General features: G+C 53.9%; 1 protein-coding gene across 1 annotated transcript; it reads right to left on the bottom strand.

Moving 5' to 3' along the window:
• Positions 1-4,305: 4,305 nt before the first annotated feature.
• On the bottom strand, positions 4,306-13,209 carry SHROOM1 (shroom family member 1). Its single transcript, XM_056124763.1, has 7 exons — positions 13,151-13,209; positions 7,992-8,852; positions 7,851-7,906; positions 5,612-6,166; positions 5,368-5,509; positions 5,014-5,286; positions 4,306-4,918 (listed from the first exon to the last, which is right to left on the bottom strand). Exons 2-7 carry the CDS (start codon positions 8,808-8,810, stop codon positions 4,604-4,606), a joined length of 2,160 nt encoding a protein of 719 aa, XP_055980738.1. The 5' UTR covers positions 8,811-8,852; positions 13,151-13,209; the 3' UTR covers positions 4,306-4,603.
• Positions 13,210-18,861: the final 5,652 nt, after the last annotated feature.

The raw sequence follows: 18,861 nt of genomic DNA on the forward strand, positions 1-18,861 counted from the left end.
CAAAGGTTAAGAACAGAATGAGCTGCAGCCTCAGGAAAGACAAAATTTAAACAAGCAATAACTAAGGTTTATTGCATAATCAGAGGGAGGGTATATGAAGTGCCAGAGATTTTTGTATTCCAGAAGGGTGTGCTGCAGGCCTTCCAATTGAAGGGTGGACATTTGACAAGGGTCCAGGATTCAGTAGCCTAAAACTCAGTAGTTAGAGAATCCACTGTAGCATATACAAAGGCTATATGCTTTGTAAGCAGGAGGCCCAGATTCAATCCCCAGAATCACATCACCCTCTGGACACTGCAAGGAGTGACCCCTAGCATTATCTGGTATGGCTAGAAAAATATTAAAAAAGAAGAAACCACTGTTTTTTTCTTCAATCCAAAGAAAGCCCTCTGAAACTCTGAAGTCAGTAGGGGAAATAGTTTGAAATGTGTATGGAAAGTTGCAGGGTATGGTCAAAATCAAACCAGAAAAATCTGAGTCCACCTAGGCAGCATTCTCAGTTTTTCCTTTTTTTGTTAGAAATTACTGAACCTTTATTTTTTTTAATCACTTAATCACTTAAGTGATTAAGTGATTAAGTGATTAAAATCACTATTTTTTTTAAATTTTTAAAATTTTTTTTTGCTTTTTGGGTCACACCCGGCGATGCACAGGGGTTACTCCTGGCTCTGTACTCAGGAATTACCCCTGGAGGTGCTCAGGGGACCATATGGAATGCTGAAAATTGAACCCGGGTCTGCCGCGTGCAGAAATTACTGGACCTTTAAAAATGGTTTCATGGACTGGAGTGATCATACAAAGGGTAGGGCGTTTGCCTTGCACATGGCTGATACAGGTTGGGTACCAGCCCTTGATAGGGTCCCCCAATCCCCGCCACTTGTGATCCCTGAGCGCAGAGCCAGAAGTAAGCCAGGTGTGGCTCCAAAACAAAACAATAAAAATTAGAATGGTTTCATAATTCTCTTGCTCAGCAGATAGCTTTTGGTCTTGGATCAAAAGGCCTCACCTTTACATAACTGCCAACACCTGAGCCTGAATCAGGGCGGCCGAAGGAGAGGTGGCCACAGGGGTGAGAAGGATCCACAGGGAGAGGAGGATCCAGATCTAGCGTGCAGAAAGCTACACAAGGAAATAATAAATGAGGCCTTCCTACTGGGAAGCTGGTGACCGGCAGCAATGCCTCCCGCCCCTCCCCGCCCAAGTCGCTCCCTTGCCTAGCTCCCCTTTTGCCCAGTTTGAGCTGATGTCAACCACTTCTGACCTACATTTCCACCCGGGCGCCTGAATTACACGTGAACCAGCAGCACCGGGAGGCGCCCCGGGGTTCCAACGCGCAAAGCAGGACGCGATGTCCCAGGCAGGCTGGTTGAGGACAGATGCCGCTTCTCCACACCCTTTCCACTTGGGTCTGAAAGCGAAACGCACACGAATCCAATTCATTGCAAGGGAGCTGCGGGGGCTCTAGGAGGCCAGCGGGGGAGGCGGTAGGGCTGCTTGTTGCCCAGCAACGGCCTGAGCAAAGTCCGCGCAGCGCCGGGTGTCCCTGCTGGTGCGTACTGCAGGAGGTGAGGGAAGGAAGCGCCAACGAGATTCCTGGAACTCTCCACCGGGGGTAGGGGGGAAACCAAGACTTTTTTGTTTTGGAGCCACACTCGGCGATGCTCAGATGTTACTCCTCACTCTACACTCAGGAATCACTCCCGGCAGTGCTCAGAGGACCATATGGGATACTGGGGATCGAACCCAGGTTCGATCAAGCTCCCTCCCTGCTGAGCTACCGCCCCTAACAACACTGTTTGATGCTAGTGCTTGAGATGAACACCTCTGGCATCCTTCGTCCAGATGTTTCTCACTACCAACGACTTTCCTGCCGCGGACAAAGGGGAAACTGCCTGCCTTTCCACGGCCGACCGGATAGGCTTGCTTTCGGACCAAATCCAAAGACTCCGGCCCAGCGGGGATCCTGCCCAGCCGCGCAAGGGGAAGTCCTTGGGGCTAGCACGGACGGCCCTCGAGTGGCAGAGACTGCGGCGGTCAGTGTAGGCACAGATGTTCAGCACAAGAAGAACAGCGCTCCCTTCTGGCAGCATCCTGAAGAGTGGCAGCCCAGGGGTTCCCGGTCCCCCTGGAGGCCATCGGTGATATGACACCCAACACCTCATTCAGGCTCCCTGAATGCCGCGGAGATGAACTGGGGCTGGAAGGACACAGAGGGCAGATGGAAGGGCAGGCAAAGGTTCTACCTTTAGAGGCTTTTCCCACCTGGTAAGAAAAATCACAGAAGACTCCCATTTCCCACGGAAATACCTAGAACTAAGGGTAGAGCGATAGCACAGCGGGTAGGGTGTTCGCCTTCCAAGCGGCCAACGTGGCCGACCCGAGTTCGATTCCTCTGCCCCTCTCGGAGAGCCCGGCAAGCTACCGAGAGTATTTGATATGCCAGACACAGTAACAACAAAGTCTCCAATGGAGACGTTACTGGGCCCGCTCGAGCAAATCGACGATCAACGGGAGGGCCTTTACCTTAAGGGGAAGATCAGAGTAATGGGACAATAGCCATGCTGAAGCCCGGCTGGCAGGGCTTTCTGGGAGACACACACTTCGTGGGGCCTAACAAGTTGCTGTGCTCCTAAGAGTGTCACAAAGGGCAGAAATAAGTGGACTTCACGCAGAAAGTGTCTGAACATGAGCTTCTCCAGGATGCTGGAGGCCCCCCACCCACAGTGTTCAAAGAAGAGAAGCAAAGCATAATGTTAGAACCCATGGGGTCCTAGCAGGAACCCATATGTTTCTTATAAAAAGGCACAATGTGAGCATTGTTCTGTGCTCAATAGCACGACTGTTATAACTAATGCTTGTGGTATGAAAAAGTCCATTTAAAATTCTCAGCCAGTTGTACTTAGTGACAATCAGCATCAGAAAACAAGCCCAGAAGCAGAAGTTTCTCACTTTGGGGTCAGCTGGCTTTAAACACACATACACAAGACTTGCAGTGTGCCTGGCTTCCAAAAATACACTGAATGTTTGCTTGAACAATGTTCTTGTCCCTGGTGTTTGCAGCTCCAAATAATGGAGCAGATTTTCACGTGTACAGTTGAGAATTTAGCATGCAGTGTACAAAGGACTGATGCAAAAATAGAACAAGAGTGTATGTCCTGTGTTTCATAACTCCCAGCCCACCCCCAGATTAAACTCTCAGCAAACTAAGCTGCCTCTCTAGGCCTTCAGCCCCCACACAGAAGTTTCAGGTACCTCATCAGCTCCCACCCCCAGCTGGCCTCTTCAGTTTTGGCTGACTCAGTGGGATTTCCAAAGGAGAGTTGGATAAACTCAGTTCGTAGCATAATTGGGTTGTTTAGGGAGTGGGGGCTGGGCCACACCAGCTGTGTGCATGGCTCCTTCTTTTCTAGGAAGTAGGCCACACCCAGCAATGCTCATGGGCTCATATGGGGTGCTGGGGATGGAACCTGGTTTGGCCAAGTAGCAAGGCAAGCACCCCACCCTCTGTACTATTTCTCTAGCCCCTCAGGGTTCCTCTTGACTCTGAACTCAGTAGTCACTCTTGGTGGTACCTGGGGAAACACAGACAGTGCCAGGAATCAAACCAGGACTGGTGGTATGCAAGGCAAGCACTTTACCCATGTCCAACTCTCCAGTCTAGTTTACTGAAGGAAGTTCAGAGTCTTGAAATGAACATGCTCAAGTGTCAAGTGTCCTGAACACTTGTTGTGGGTTTTAGAAGCAGAGCATCTGAATCCATTTCCAATTTAGGGAAATTTCTTAGCCTCTCCCCATATATATATATATATATATATATATATATATATATATTGCAGGGTGTGTGTGGGAGGTACCTGGTGTAGCTTGGGGCTGACTTCTGGCTCCACACTCAGGGATCACTCCTGGCCAGCTCTGGGGACCATATGTGGTGCCTGGGATCAAACCCGGTGGGTCACTTGCAAAGCCACTGCCCTCCCTGCTGTACTCCCTCTGCCCCACCCCACCCCCAGTCTTGTGGGGAGGCAGTACCCCCAAACTCCACTGCTAACATCAGAGGGTTGGATAAAGAGCAGCAGAGGACAACAGCTCTGGCCAGCCCCACCTTGGTGTGTGGACCCACCGGAGTGACGGTCAATAGCGGGCTCAGTGGGGATAGCAGCCCCTCTGTTTCAGCCTGAATCTGAATCTTCCCTTTAATTCTCAGGCCTGACCCAAGTTCTCTGACAAAACTTGGTCTTGACAGCTAAAGTTGCTATGTGGTTCATAAGATCCATCACCCACCCTGGGACACACACACTTCTCACATACATTTTTATTGAAAACAGATCAACAGAAAGTCTGTTCTGCACCTTAAATTGAAACTTTCCTTTGCCCTGACTTCTTCCAAACAGCCTCATGGTAGCTTGTGGTGATGCAGTTTATCGCATTCACCAATTAATGAACAAATAATTCTCAAGCCCTGGGTAAGGCCACTTTGGCACATTCAGAGGAGGTGTCCTGGGAATGGCCGGCGTAGGTCTTCCCCACGCCCAAGAGGGGGAAAGCACAGATAAAACCAGTGTCACCCCCAGTTCTTTGGGAGAGGAGTCCCATAGCCATCGCCCTAGCAGAGAGAAGGTGGGAGGGGTGATGCAGTGCCAGGACGGGGCCCGGGCGCCAGGGGGCTTTGGCCCAGGGCGCTCCTCACGGCGTCCAGCTGCTCCTGAAGGAGCCGCGCCCACTCGTCCAGGCCTCGCTGCTGGGCCAGGACCGCGGCCTTGCCAGCCAGCAGGGCGCGGTAGGAGCGCAGTTCCTGTGCAGGCAGCGCGCGCGCCAGCACCTCATGCAGTGTCTGCTCTCGCCGTGCCACGTGCTCCCGCAGCTCCCGCGCGTCCTCCTGCTGCCGCTGCAGGAGCCCGAGCCGCTGCCGCAGAGAGGCCTGGGGGGGTCGGATGGGGGGAGGGGAGAACGCCTTGAGGGCGGGGTCTCGCTCCCCGCGGCGGTCCACTCTGACCGACTGGCTTACCGGCTTACCAGCTCTTCGACGTCGCCATCCGCGCCTAGGCGGGCCAGCGCACGGTGCACGCGGCTCAGGCGACTGCCCAGCAGCAGCAGCAGGCCCAGCACGCGCTCCAGGTCGCTCAGGAAGCGGCGGAAGCGCTCGAGCTCGCGGGGTGCACAGGCCTGGCCTATGGCGTCCTCCAGCGCAGCCCTGCGCCTGGCCCACGCCTGCGCCGCCCTCTGCAGCTGCTCGCGCTCGGCCTCCAGGTCTCCCAGCATCTTTTGGAGGAGCTCGGCCAGTTCCACCTGCAGGAGACGTCGGTCGAGACTAGGCCCCACTTCTTAGCCCAGAACCTACCCCGCCTGCACAGACCCCTCCACACTCACTTTCTTGGCCTGGATGAGGTGTTTGGGCTCAGGGAAACCCTGGCCACAGGACTGGTCAGGCACAGGCTGGGTGGTTAGACTTACTGGCCTTGTCTCCTCCTGAGAAGTTGACAGGAGCGAGGTGGAGCTAAATAGATAGGACCTGGGGACAAAGCCAGAGCTCTCTGCGCTGTCCTGCCCCAGATTGCAGGCACCTCAACTTGAGTCCCTGGTGCCCCCTCACGCAGCCCTGGTGCTCACTCACCCTGCCTCCGAAGCAGTAGGCCCCTCTCCAGCCTCCCCGCTGGATGGCCGCATTGCAGCCCAGACTTCAGCTATGGGAACAAGTCCATGAAGCACGGTCAGGGGTATAGCAGGTGGGCTGGGCAGGGAGTCCAGAGTGTCGCTAAGGGAGGGGTCCAGTCTTGCCAGCTCCTGAATAAGCTCCTCCAGGCGGGCACCGGAACCTGGCTGAGCCATGCCCCAACCTGGGGCAATGTGATCATGTAGTCCTGGAGCACCACTGCCCTGAGTCCCCAGTGCATCATCTGGGCTATCTTTGAGGGGGTCACACTCTACAGCCTTGGGGAAGCCAGTGGCCAGCGGGCCGATGTGGTCAGTGGGAGGGCTGTCACCATTCACCATTACAGAGGGGCTACGACATGCAGGTCTGGCAGCCCCAGGACTGCTCAACTCCAGCCTGCAGTCACATGCCACTGAGGTTTCCAGGCACTTAGGGAGGGAACGCTCTGGGGACACTGGAGCCTGGTCATCTCTTTGGTCCAAGGCAACTCCAAGCAGCTGGTCAGAGGCACGGATACTGGAAGTGCAAGAGACACAATCAGAAAGGCTCTGGCGGGCCCTTTCTGCCCACTCCAGATGAAACCCAGGTGGCCATGAGCTTCCAGAAGACAAACCCAGGTATGCGGGCTCAGGGATTAAGACTCCAGGTCACACACTCCTTCCCTTCTCCCCACCTGCTTGGGTCCTGGCTATCATGCTCCTAAACTGCTGCAGGGTACCATCTCAGCACATCAACGGCCTTAATCCAGAGACTCCCAAATGAATCTCAAAATGGATTATCTCTCTACAGAGATGTCTCTGATCCCAACCATTTACAATTTTAGAATTCCAGAAGTGTGTGGCCACTTTAGTGGGAGCGTGAACGCTCATGATATTCATAATAAGCAATAGAAAATAAATTATCTAGCATCTGCCCCAGCAAGCAGGCTTGAATGGTGTTGGGAAAATTCAAAATAATGGTGGTGGGAAGGTGTAATGGGGAAACAATCTTATGAAAATAACATAGCACTGTAGCACTGTCCTCCTGTTGTTCATCAATTTGCTTGAGCGGGCACCAGTAACGTCTCCATTGTGAGACTTGTTGTTACTGTTTTTGGCATATTGAATACGTCATGGGTAGCTTGCCAGGCTTTGCCATAAGGGTGGGATACTTTTGGTAGCTTGCTGGGCTCTCCGAGAGGGGCGGAGGAATCGAACCTGGGTCGGCTGCGTGCAAGGCAAATGCCCTACCCGCTATGCTACCACTCCAGCTCATGAAAATACACTGTCACTGTCACTGTCCTCCCGTTGTTCATTGATTTGCTTGAGCGGGCCCAGTAACATTGTGAGACTTGTTACTGTGTTTGGCATATCAAATATGTTTCAGGTAGCTTGCCAGGCTTTGCTATGCAGGTGAGATACTCTCCGTAGCTTGCCCGGCTCTCCAAGAGGGGCGGAGGAATTGAAAGCAGAGGAATCAAACTCAGGTAGGCCGACCGGCCACATACAAAGCAAACGCTCTACCCGCTGTGCTATTGTTCCAGCCCATGAAAATAACATAAAATATAAATTTAAATGTAAATTAAAAAAAAGAAATGGCTCTGGCTGGAGACAAATGCTGGCTGACATGGGCCACTGGTTACTGCCCTAGGACCCCAGGCTCTGGCTAGAAGAAGGTTCTCTGCCCCCATACAATCCAATATGGACATGATAAATGCTCCATTTGGAAGAGGCACATATGGAATAAGGGTGTCATGTTCTGCTGGGAAACAGGAGGGGTTCAACCTGGCAGGGAGCCTCAGCTGGGCATGGGAGTCTGCAGGCGATCTTATTCTAACCAATGATTGGGGGGGAAGTCCAGGAAAATTTTATCAAGGGGAAGGGAGAGAAACTGGGCAGACCCTCTGCAGGACATCCCACTGCAGCCTCCTTCTGAGCCTGGGACCTGGATGGGGAGGGGCTGGAGGAGGCCCACAGGACTCCTGTGACGAGGATGGAAGCACCAGAATAAGTTGGTGCGGTGCAGCACTAGAGAGGCAGCAGATGCTGGCAAGGAGCCAGCGTGGTTTGCAAACGTCAGGAGCTCAGGCTGAGGGGAGATGCTATCAGTGAGTGCTTTCCTACTTTCCCCACCTTCCATCTCAGACTGGTCCATTCCCCACCTTCCATGTCAGACTGATCTGTTCCCCACCTTCTGTCTCAGGCTGGTCCAGGCCTCTCACCTGGAAAGTTTGGCATGAAATACTGGTCTGGAAGGTTCTGCTCCTTGTGGAGTAGCCTGAAAAGGCAAACAATAGGATAAATGGGACTTAAGGTCTCACACGTGCCCCTCCCATCACCCCTGCAGCCCCTGTCCTCCACACCTGGACAGAGGGCATCACTTCGCAGGAAGCGCTCCGAGGGCCACTGGAAGACCTGTAGGCATGGGCGGGCTTCAGAGAGCCGGGTTCTGGAGCCTCGGGGCGTCGGGGGTCCTCTGGCGGCTCCCTGATCCCGTGACCTCCAAGCTTTGCTAGCACCCGCGGCTGCAATAGTTGGGGTTTGGGCCTGGCGAGCATCCTCGGGTCGCCCGGCGGGACTCGACCCGGTTCCCCCGGCTGCAACTCGGGCTCTGGCTGGGGGTCGGAGAAGCGCCATTTCCTCGGCAGGTTGGTCTGGCGCCCCGAGCCAGTGAGCCCCGGGGTGAGTGTCCCGCGTGGCGGCTCCACGTCCTCGCCTGGGTGGCTGAGCGCAGTGCGCGGGCGGGCAGGCAGGCTCATGCGGAGCTCCTTGCGCTGGAAGGACGTGGCCCGCAGCACCCGTCTCTGTGCACCCTGAAGCCGCAGGCGGTATGCGGCCCGCGCAGCGGGGGGACTGGGGGGCTCGGGGAGACTGGGGGGCTCAGCCGCCCGCGCCGCTGCCGCCGCCGCCGCCTCGGCCGCCAGTGCGAACAGCAGTGGGGTGGCCTGTCTGCTCAGAGACCCTGGGGCCCCGGGCCCCTGGGGTGGGGACTCCTTGTGGTCCCAGGCGAGGCCGGGGAGGGGGTGGGAGCCCGGCAACGGCAGGAGAGGCTCGGGCCCACCGGGGTCCGCCGAGAAGGAGCTGTAGGCCGAGTCGGCGCGCGTGGACAGCCGCCGCACGTCCAGGCCGCGGGGGCACGAGGACGGAGAGGTGCGGGGGCTCCCGGGGTCCAGGCCCTCCATGGCGGCACTCAGGAGTGTCCAGGCTGGCGAGCTTCGTGGGGCCTGGAAGAGACGAGAGCACGTGATAATGGGTGAGGGGCCCAGCTCGTGTGCGGCCTTGGTTTTGATCCCCAACACCGCATGCCCCATTTCTCAGACCCCACCACATGATCCCCCCCTTACCCCCTGTCGTATTCCCCCTCCCCACAGCATCCACCGGAGTACCCCCTGGTGGACCCCAGCACTGCCAGGTTTGGCTTACACAAGGACAAACAGCAGCAAAATAACAAGAAATAATAATAAACATATTCCTGATTGAAAAAGGGTAAAGACTAGGCCAACTTCCTCCACCCTCCAGGGCACTGAGCTCATAGTCCCTCCCTGGTCACATGGTCCCCAGGTGGGGATGGCCATAGAGCGAGTGGCCTTGAGGGTTGAGAGTTTGTTGAGGGGAAGGAACTGGCCACGAGCCCACTCCCCGCTGGGATACTCCTGGACTGCAGCCCAGGTACCCCCTCAACCGTGGGGTGCTGAGAATGTACCCACACTCCTAGCCCAGTCCCACCCAGGCCGTTTCCTGGCAGCTTTGTTAGCTTCTCTGTGTGATCTTTTTCTGATATAAACAATGGTCTAAAAGTTCTGTGATCACTGAGGAGCCATGGCAGGAGCAGGCAGACCCAGGTCAGATGGCAGGGGCTGCTTCCCAGCCTCCCTGTTCACTCTGTGCCCATTGGTTAGGGGTCAGCGTGCTGTGTGCAAATATTTCTCTTGAGTCCTGCCACAGCTGTGTTCCGCAGATGGGGACTTGTGGTCCTGAGTTTGGGGGAAGTGGGAATGAAGGGTTCAGGGGCACACAGCTGGTAAGAGACAGAGTCCAGACTGGAATCTGGGCCCACCTCCAAGCTGACTGCAGTCAGAATCAATTTCCTGGAAGCCCAGTGTGCTGAAAGCAAGTTTACTCCTGTCCCCTAACTGCATCCAACATAGACCCAACTCCCTCCACTCTGGGGCAGTCACCCCCCCTCCCCATACACCTCAATAATAATTATTATTATTATTTATTATTATACCCAGAATAATGGGTCTCTGCTTGAGAGACTGCTTTTTGCCTCAAAATGACAGGCTTATGCCCCTCTTTGTCCTGCTGCTTTGCTTCTTCTATAGGGTTTGGTTTAGAGGTCTTCTGACCTTTGGGTCTCCCTATAGTGCCCCAAGCTTCCCCCATCCTGCATTGGAATTATGATTTTTCCCATTCCTGGGAACAGCTGTGCACTGACTCCTGTCACCCTCAGTGCTGGCCACCCAGCGAGTTAGAGAAACTGAATTTGCAGAGAGTAGATGTTAGGTGGTCTTGGGGTAGCAGAAAGAGGCCCCCTTTGGTTTTGCTCACTCTTCTCCCCTCCCTTTGCATCTTTCTGGGGAAAGGGACAGAATGGAGGCAGCAGCTGCCTCTAGGACAAGCCAGGCACTCATAAGGGATTAGAAGCAGCTTGGAGGGCCGGAGCAATAGTATAGCCAGTAAGACGCTTGCCTTGCCTGCGGCTGACTTGGGTTCAATCCCCAGCATCCCATATGGCTCCCTGAGCCCGCCAGGAGTGATCCCTGAGCACAGATCTCAGAGTAGACCCTGAGCACTGCAAGATGTGTACCCCCCCCCCACACACACACACGAATAGCAGCAGCTTGGAGGAGGAGTGGCCATGCATGAAGACCTCCCCCACAGGCTGGGAAGACGGAGCAGGGAGGACACAGTGGGAATGCCCAGATCATGGAGGAGAGAACTTTGGTCCTGGGAGCCTGGAGCTGCCTGCAGGCTCGGGCCACAATGACAGGATGGGGTCTGCCCTCCCTGAACTGCTTTTGGGAGGGTGTGTCTGAGCCATCTGGGTATTCTTTGGAATTCTGGATCACCCCTGCTGATGTCACCGGCTTTCCTGAGACCTAAGATGCTACAGAGTCAGGACCAGGAGGGAGACTTGTGCTATGAGATACTGTGGTCTTTCCTGAAAGGGAGGAGTGGGGGCTGCAGCATTTCTAGGAGAGGCCCTTCAGACAACTGGGTTGCTGTTTATTTGCTTTCCAGCACCAGGGCTTGAACCCAACTCGCAGAGCATGCACTTTGCCACTGAGCCACCTGCATGGCCCCAGATGACAGTTTTATGACCAGTGAGCCCAGCACTGCAGACTGGTCCCGACAGCTTGGGGGTTTATTTCACCAAGTGTTCCTGCCACTCTGGACTTCAGAAAAAGAAGAGCCTACTCTAAGTAGCAGCCGGGTGGAGAGTCCCCTCCTCTAGAGGTGCTCCCTTGTACCCAGCTACCTGCTTCTCTTCTTCTTTCTTTCTTTGGTTTTGGGGCCAGTGGTGCTCAGGGCTCTGTGTTCAGGGATCACTTCTGACAGTGCTCAGGAGACCATATGGGGTGCCAATGATCAAATCTGGGTCAGCCGATGCAAGGCAAGTGCCACAATCCCTGTACGATCTCTCTGGCCCTCTTTTCTGTCCTGTAGATAACTTGGCAGTGTTTATCCTGGCCCATGAAACTCATTTGATCCATGCTTGCCCTGTGGGCACAGGTGCCATGCTTGCTGCATGTGTGGGCACAGGTGCTATTCCAATACAAAGCTGCTCCACCAGGAAGGGCCTCCTTAGCTTGTTTGTGAGTTGGTATGTTGGAATTCACCGAATAAAAAATAGTTTAAGGGCCAGAGAGAATGCTCAATGAACTGGAGCACATGCTTTGCCTGCAGGAGGCCCTGGTTCCATCCCTGGCACTGTATGGTCGCACACACGGTGGGGAGTGATCCTCAAGCACAGAGTTGGGAGTAGCCCTTAAGCACCACCAGGTGTAACCCCCAAACCACAAAAAAATAAAAACAAGAACCAATTTGAACAGACAATACAAATGCATGTCCGTGTCTGCTTCCTTCCAGTCACCACCTTGTCTGAAAGGGTGTGAACTCCTGCAGGGCCCTCTGGGGGAGCTGTTATGTATGAATTGGGGGCTGAGCACAAAGAACTAAGCTAGTTGGTTGCAAGGAATCAGTAGCAGCCCAACCAGCCCGTCCCCCGCCCCAGGAAAGGGGGAGGTGTGGTCACACCACAGGTGTCCTAGCATCAGCATAAGGGCTATTGGTGCCCTGGGACAATGAGATAGTCCCCATCTCAAGACAGGAGACTCAAGAGTTCTGTAGGCATTTTGCCAGGCTTTGCCAGAGGTGTGTGTGTTTGTTGGTGGGGCGGGGAGGACAGTGAGGAGTCCCTTCCTGCAAAGAAGTTGCAGCATTTCCCATATACTTGTTGCTCGACTAAAACAGCAAAAAGGGGAAGAAAAGGTAAGAGGTGCCTCCCGCCAGGGATCTGGGAGGTGGAGGCACGGACTCCAGAAGGCCCAGGGCTCACAGCCGGGTTGGCAAGTCTGTCCAGAGGCTGAGATACTGGGATGTGGGTCTGCATCTGGCAGAGAGCTCGGACCTTGGCAGGGAGAGAAGATGGCACCTGCGGGTGGATTAAACTACCGCAGAGAAGCAATTGGCTGCAGCAAGGCCTCGGCACAGCGTGTTGTACGGCGAGGGAAGCGGGGGTGCCTGTCTCCAGCCTGCCAGACCGCACCGAGGCTGCCTATCTGAATGAGTTTCTGGGTGCCAGCCCGTGTCTGGACTATCTTGAATACCGCCCCCAAAACGAGGTCTGCGGGGCGGGTGGCTCCTGGCTCTCCCCTTCCCCATTCGGCCGCCCCCACCCTCCACGCGCTCCAGCCTCGACGTGGCTTCTCTTCTGGAGGCTCTAGCCCCCAGGTGGGCGGCACCCGGGGAAGCAGAGGCCACGGCCGGACGGGGGCCACGTACCTGAGGCTCCAAGCGCAGAGGCGAGGTGCGGGACAGAGCGGCAGGGGGCGGCAGAGACCCGCCGAGGCCCAGAAGAGCGCGGTCCGGGACCCCGCGCGGGCGGAAGGCGCGAGCGCGCGGGCCTCGATCCTTCCCGCTGCGTCCAACCCCAACGACGGGGACTTTCGGACGCGTGCGGGGCGGGGCGGCGGCCCTGGGGAGGGAGAGCGGGAGGAAGCCGGACTCGCCAGCGGGAGTCAGGGAGCGAGACCCGTCTGCGTGCTCTGGCCCCACGGAACGTCCCCCCACCCCAGCGTCCGCTGCTCCGTGGGCCTCCCGGCACCTCCAAGAGGACACGCATGCAGGGGGCCCACTGTACTCCCACCCCAGACCGGGCACAGAGACGGGGCACTTCCAGACCGCACCACGGGCGGCCCCGCAGCCCCCTACCCCCACCGCGCTTCCTCCTCCCCCCCGCAGCGACCCCCCATCCCCCCCGCCTGGCGGGCCCTAATCTCCCCCGCCCGCCACCTACCTGCGCTCGGGCCTCAGAGGCGCTCCCGGGCGCTGGCGGCGGCCGCGCAGTGACATCAGAGCCCCCGGGCTGCAGCTCCGACCCCACCTCCAGGCTCCGGCCGCCACAGGGTTGGCGCCACGTCCGGCCCGGGGGCGGGAGCATCGAGCTGTGTCCACTCTCCGGCGGGCCGGGGCGCAGGGGATGCTCAGCCCGGCCCCCCTCCATCCCGCCTGCCGCGCTCTCGGCGGAGAAGCGGGAGCATCGGGGAAGAAAAAGTGACCACTCGCTCTCAGCGCTCGGTGGGCTCTCCCGCGGCCCCGGGGCAGGTCAAGTGGACACCCTCGGTGGAGAGACCCGGAGCTGATTTGCTCTGTTGGAGAAAAACTGGAACCCAGAACCCCAAAGGCACCGGACGGCCGCCCCCTTTTCTCTAAAACTTGGCCAACAAAGCAGTCCCTCGGAGGTTAGTTCAGATGGCGCCGCACCGCGGGACCCATCCTCTCTCTAGACCCCGTTTCCAAGACTCCTGCCTTTGACTTCCAATCCCCCTTCTGGGTTTTGCATCCCCTTTCTCCATTTCTTCCGCTCCGGCAGATCTGAGTCCCTCGGACCTGAGTTCAAAGGTCCACGGGTGCCGCACAAACTCAGCCCCCACGTCCGTGTGGGGTTAGCAGGAGGCAGGGGTGGGGCTCTTAGGATGCCCGCCTTGCTCCCTCCAGGCTTCAGGAGTATTCCTTCTTCATCTCTCCCGGCTGCTAGGTCCTCCACCTCCGCGGCCTGCACTTGCCAAACCTTTAATCTGGGAATCGAACTCGCAGCGCCCTGGAAGAGCTAAGTTAGCCCCTTGGGCTCACAGATCCGTCTTACTCACCCGTCAATGGCAGCACATATGTCCCATCTTGGTTTCTTGAGCTGATATGATTTGTTGGATAAAAACTGGAACCTACTAGAATACTACTTTCTGGGCCTGAGTGATAATACAGCAGGTAGGGCATTTGCCTTGCACTGGGCCAACTCCGGTTTGAAACCTGGCATCCCATACGGTTCCATGACCATGGCCAGGAGTAATTCCTGAGTGTAGAACGAGAAGTAACCCCTGAGCATCGCCTGGTGTGTCTCCCCCCTCGCCCCCCCAAAAAGCCTGAGTCTGTCTGAGTCTGTCCTCCCGTTGTTCATCGATTTGCTCAAGCGGGCCCAGTAACGTCTCCATTGGAGACTTTGTTGTTACTGTGTCTGGCATATAGAATACGTCACGGGGAGCTTGCCAGGCTCTGCTGTGCGGCAAGATACTCTCGGTAGCTTGCCGGGCTCTCCGAGAGGGGTGGAGGAATCGAACTCGGGTCGGCCATGTTGGCTGCGTGCAAGGCAAACGCCCTACCACGGGCGATCTGACTGCGACATCTGTCACCCCATTGATCGCCAGGGTTGATTTGGCTTATCTGGCTGGCTAGGCGGGTGTCCCCTTCCTCCCTCACCGCTCCATGTGCGTCCCTCCCGAAGCTGCGCGCTCGGTCCAAGAGGACAGCCTTCCCCAAATAGAGACGGACTGGTCTTCGTTCGAGGGCATACGAGTAGCTGCGCTCCCCTGCTAGAACCTCCAAAAAAGCCAAAAATTTAAAAAAGAATACCAACTTTCTGGGGATCCTGAGGAGCACTGTCTGTCAAGTTTCTAGGGCAGGAGCCACTGGTACCTGCCTTGTGACCAATGCCTTTCTGGCTTCCTTTTATTTATTTTTTTAATACATCAAATCATTTTTTATTATAGAAGCAATCCAATCTTCTTCTACTAATTCTACATATCGTCTACATTTCTTCTAATATGGCATTATGGTTTTGTAATTGTCTTTCTTTTCACAGTGACAAAACCTGCACAGAGGTTACAGGTTCAGAGAACTTGCCTTTCTAGAAGAAACTGTCCCCTGTGAGTAACCTAGGAAGCTTGTCTTTTCTTTTTTCTTTTTTTCATAATTTTATTTATTTATTTTTCTTCTTATATTTATTTATTGAATCACTGCGGGAAAAGTTACTAAGATTTCAGGTTTGTCTCGGTCATACAATGATCAAACACCTTTCCCTTCACCAGTACTCATTTTTCACCACCAAGAACCCCAATATACCCCCCTCCCATCCCTCCCAATGCCTGTGAGGCAGATGATTTCTACTTAACTCTTTTCTACATTGATTATATTCATTATTTTGACAAAAGATGCACCATTATTACCATTATTGTTTAGAATTCCCCCCCCCCCCCAACAATCAGAATTGCTGAAAAGGCATTGTGAAATACTTTGTTTTCTATAGCTGGTTATGAGAATCATATAATGATTTTGGATTTCTGCAAAGAGCCAGATAAATACAAGATTGGTTTCTGTTCGTCAGGTGTTATGGCTGTGCCAGAGAGCCATTCATGGAGGGCAACTCATGACCTCAGTAGGGCGTGAAGGACGAGCTGGTACTGCCCCCCTTCCCATGAGACTGCAGTTGCCCCATCACTGCCAGCTCATACCTGGCTTTCCAATAAACTCTGAGGTGGCGGCAAAGCCGCTGGGTTTCGAGATTTGTTTCTGAGTCTCTGGGATCACGGTCACGGTCATGGTCCTCCCGTTGTTCATCGATTTGCTCAAGCGAGCCCAGTAACGACTCCATCGTGAGACTTGTTACTGTGTTTGGCATATCAAATACATCACGGGTAGCTTGCCAGGCTTTGCCATGTGGGCGAGATACTCTCAGTAGCTTGCCAGGCTCTCCAAGAGGGGCAGAGGAATCGAACTCGGGTCGGCCATGTTGGCTGCATGCAAGGCAAATGCCCTACCTGCTGTGCTATCGCTCCAGCCCGTCTCTGGGATCATGGCCGTTAATCAGCTTGATCAGAAGCCAGAGAGGCTGTTTGTAGGCAGCGACTCAGGGTCTCGTTGGAATGGGGAGGAAAGGGCTAGTTCCACCCCCATCTGGTGAGGCCCCATGTGTCTCGTCACTGCAGGCCCAAACCTGACTGTCCAGTGGCCTCTGGAGGATGGTGGTCACCGGGCCACCAGGGGGAACAGGTCAAGGCATGAAACCTATTGCCACCTGGAGTGGCCCAGCACCAGTAACCTACTGCAGGAACAGGACGCATTTCTGCCAAAAGCCTTTGGGTTCAGAGATTCGTTTCTGAGTCTCTGGGATCATGGCCGTTATGCAGTTCAACCAAGAACCAGAGAGGCCATGCCTCCAATTATATAGCTGAGCCAGAGGTGGTTTGTGGGTGTGTCTCCCACATACCTAACTTTTGGCCGTTTACTTTCTTGGTAAACTTTGCTCCAAGTTTTTGGGGTCTGGCCAAAAGCACAGCAGCAATTTTGGGGTATCTGAAAGTCTGACAGTGCCATCAGGCTGCTCTGGCTTCTTTTTAAAGCACATCCTTACCAGGGGTCAGTTTCAGCTGGAGAGGGCAGCCCAGCACCTCCTGGCTCTGAAACTCTGAACGCCCCATCCCTTCTGGAACCCAGGACCCCACATATGGGAAGCATGTGGAATACCTGCCCCTTTAAGACCTAATTCTCATGGCTGGTCTCAGAGTACAATCAAAGTGGAGGGAACACACCCAACAATGAAAAAGTCAATTTGAAAATGCTCAAGTTTTACTGTGATGTTGGAAATCTTTTATTCAAAAGCACATGGAAAGCATGAAGTGTGCACAGCAACCACAGAAATCCTTATTAACCCTCTCTACCCCTCTCCCCCCTAACTTATCCTCTTTTTTTTTTGGCTTTTTTTGGGGGTCACACTTGGCGATACTCAAGGGTTTCTCCTGGCTCTGCACCCAGGAATTACTCCTGGCAGTGCTCAGGGAACCATATGATCGAACCCAGGTCAGCTACATGCAAGCAAGCACCCTCCCCGCTATACTATCACTCCAGCCCCAAAGCCCTAACTTATCTTGCACACACCAAAGAAACTCTCTGCCTAGGTCTCCAGAAATTGAAATCACACCTAATCTCATCTCCCCTTTGTTCTTCTGAGAAAAAAAAAAAACAGTTGCTGACATCTGGCCCTATCAACTAGCCCTCAGTGTTCTTAGGAGCATAGCGGAGCTCTGCCCAGCAGTCATACCTGCCTCTGGTGTTCCCCTGATGGACACCGACAACCTCAGCGAGGGCAGGAGATGGCTCAGTGGAGACACAGGCCTCACATAGGTAAGACCCTGAGTTTGATCCCTGGCACTGCAAATCTAAAACAGATGAAAACAAATGGGGGTTGGGATGGCCCGGAGGGGCGACTCAATGGGACTGGAGTGTACACTTGTGTGTAGGAGACTTGGGTTCAACTCCTAGCACAGTCTTGAACTGGGAAGAGCCCAATGAAGAAAGAAAGAAGGAAGAAAAGGAAGGAAGGAAGGAAGGAAGGAAGGAAGGAAGGAAGGAAGGAAGGAAGGAAGGAAGGAAGCTAAAGTTTCCTTTCAGATCAGCTCTTCCTGGTAGAAAAACTGGAACTTCACTTTCCTATTTTGTACGTCACCTTTTCCCTACATATGCTAGGTGGCTCTCCCAAGTCTCTGTTTTGGCTGTATTGTCTCATTTTTTTTCTCCTCTAATCTTGCTTCACACCTGAGGACCATTCAATCTTCCTGGAGGATCTATTTGCTTATTTACTTTGCTTTTGAGTGCCAAACCCAATAATGCTCAGAGTACCAGGCAACACTAGAGACTGAACCCGGGCCTCCTGCATGCAAGGCACATGATCTAGCCTGATGAGCCACCTCTCTGGCCTCTATTGTTTATTTTTTTTAAAGGACTATATCTGGAGGCTGCCAGGTATAGTCACACAGAGCCCAGATCAAACTCAAGGCCTTGAGCATACAAAGCTATGTTCGATCCTTTTGAACTATCTCTGCAGTCCCTTTCCTTATACAGATGAAATAGGCTAAATGAGAGATGGTGGTGGGTCTCTGTCCCCTAACGGGGCAGCAGAATCAAGCCAGGGAAGGACGGGTGTGTGAGCTTTCCATTTTGCTCTCCTTTTCTTCTGGAGCCCAGATGGAAACTTCTTTAAGCTTCATTTTAGATCGACAGCATAGAAATTAATTCAGCTTCTGATCGAGACCCCAAACATACTCACAGACTGAAGAGGCGGCCATGGGTTCTGGCCTAGAAACCAGCCAACTCCCTCTGAGTTTGGGCCTGAACAAAGGAATGAATGGTCTCTAAAGATCTCTTCTAAACAAAAAAAAATTTTCCATAAAGAATAATTAAAAATTTTTTTCTCAAAAAAATAATAACCTTTCCCCATAAAATATATAATAAAATAGTTTAATAAAACACACTATATTATAAAATATAATTATTCTCTCATAACAATACAATTAAATTTTTAATTAAAAATAAATAAAAGTCTCCTCTAAAAGAGCCCTTTAATTTGAGCTAACCTCTCAGGACTCTGCTAGCCAAGGAGTCACCTGGTCCCCACTTCAGTTGGGGAACAGTCCAGTCCTTGAGCTCTAGATGTGGACTCCACTCCACGCTGTCTTGCACTTGGTACAGGCTTGGATGACATCGTGCCCATCACATGTGGATGAATTTTGGCTACCGGTTCTGGAATGCACCTTTTCCAGATTTACCTGGAAAATCTACTAGCTTTAACTGACAGCTGCTCAGTTTCTCATGTGAAAGAGATTTTATCTTGAAACTTGTGGGTATCTGGCATCTCATGGACCAGGCACTTGGTGTGTGTGTGAGTGAGAGAGAGAGAGA

The sequence above is a fragment of the Sorex fumeus genome, unplaced genomic scaffold (assembly GCF_029834395.1).
Source record: "Sorex fumeus unplaced genomic scaffold, SorFum_2.1 ptg000051l, whole genome shotgun sequence".
NCBI classification, from domain to species: Eukaryota; Metazoa; Chordata; class Mammalia; order Eulipotyphla; family Soricidae; genus Sorex; species Sorex fumeus.

What these genes read in the sequence shown, in the direction of transcription:
- SHROOM1 (XM_056124763.1), bottom strand. Translation starts at nt 8,810, where the DNA reads ATGGAGGGCCTGGACCCCGGGAGCCCCCGCACCTCTCCGTCCTCGTGC. An exon ending in AAGTGATGCCCTCTGTCCAG is followed by an intron (nt 7,907 to 7,991) that starts GTGTGGAGGACA and finishes TTGCCTTTTCAG; the next exon opens with GCTACTCCACAAGGAGCAGA. An exon ending in TTTCATGCCAAACTTTCCAG is followed by an intron (nt 6,167 to 7,850) that starts GTGAGAGGCCTG and finishes TTGCACTTCCAG; the next exon opens with TATCCGTGCCTCTGACCAGC.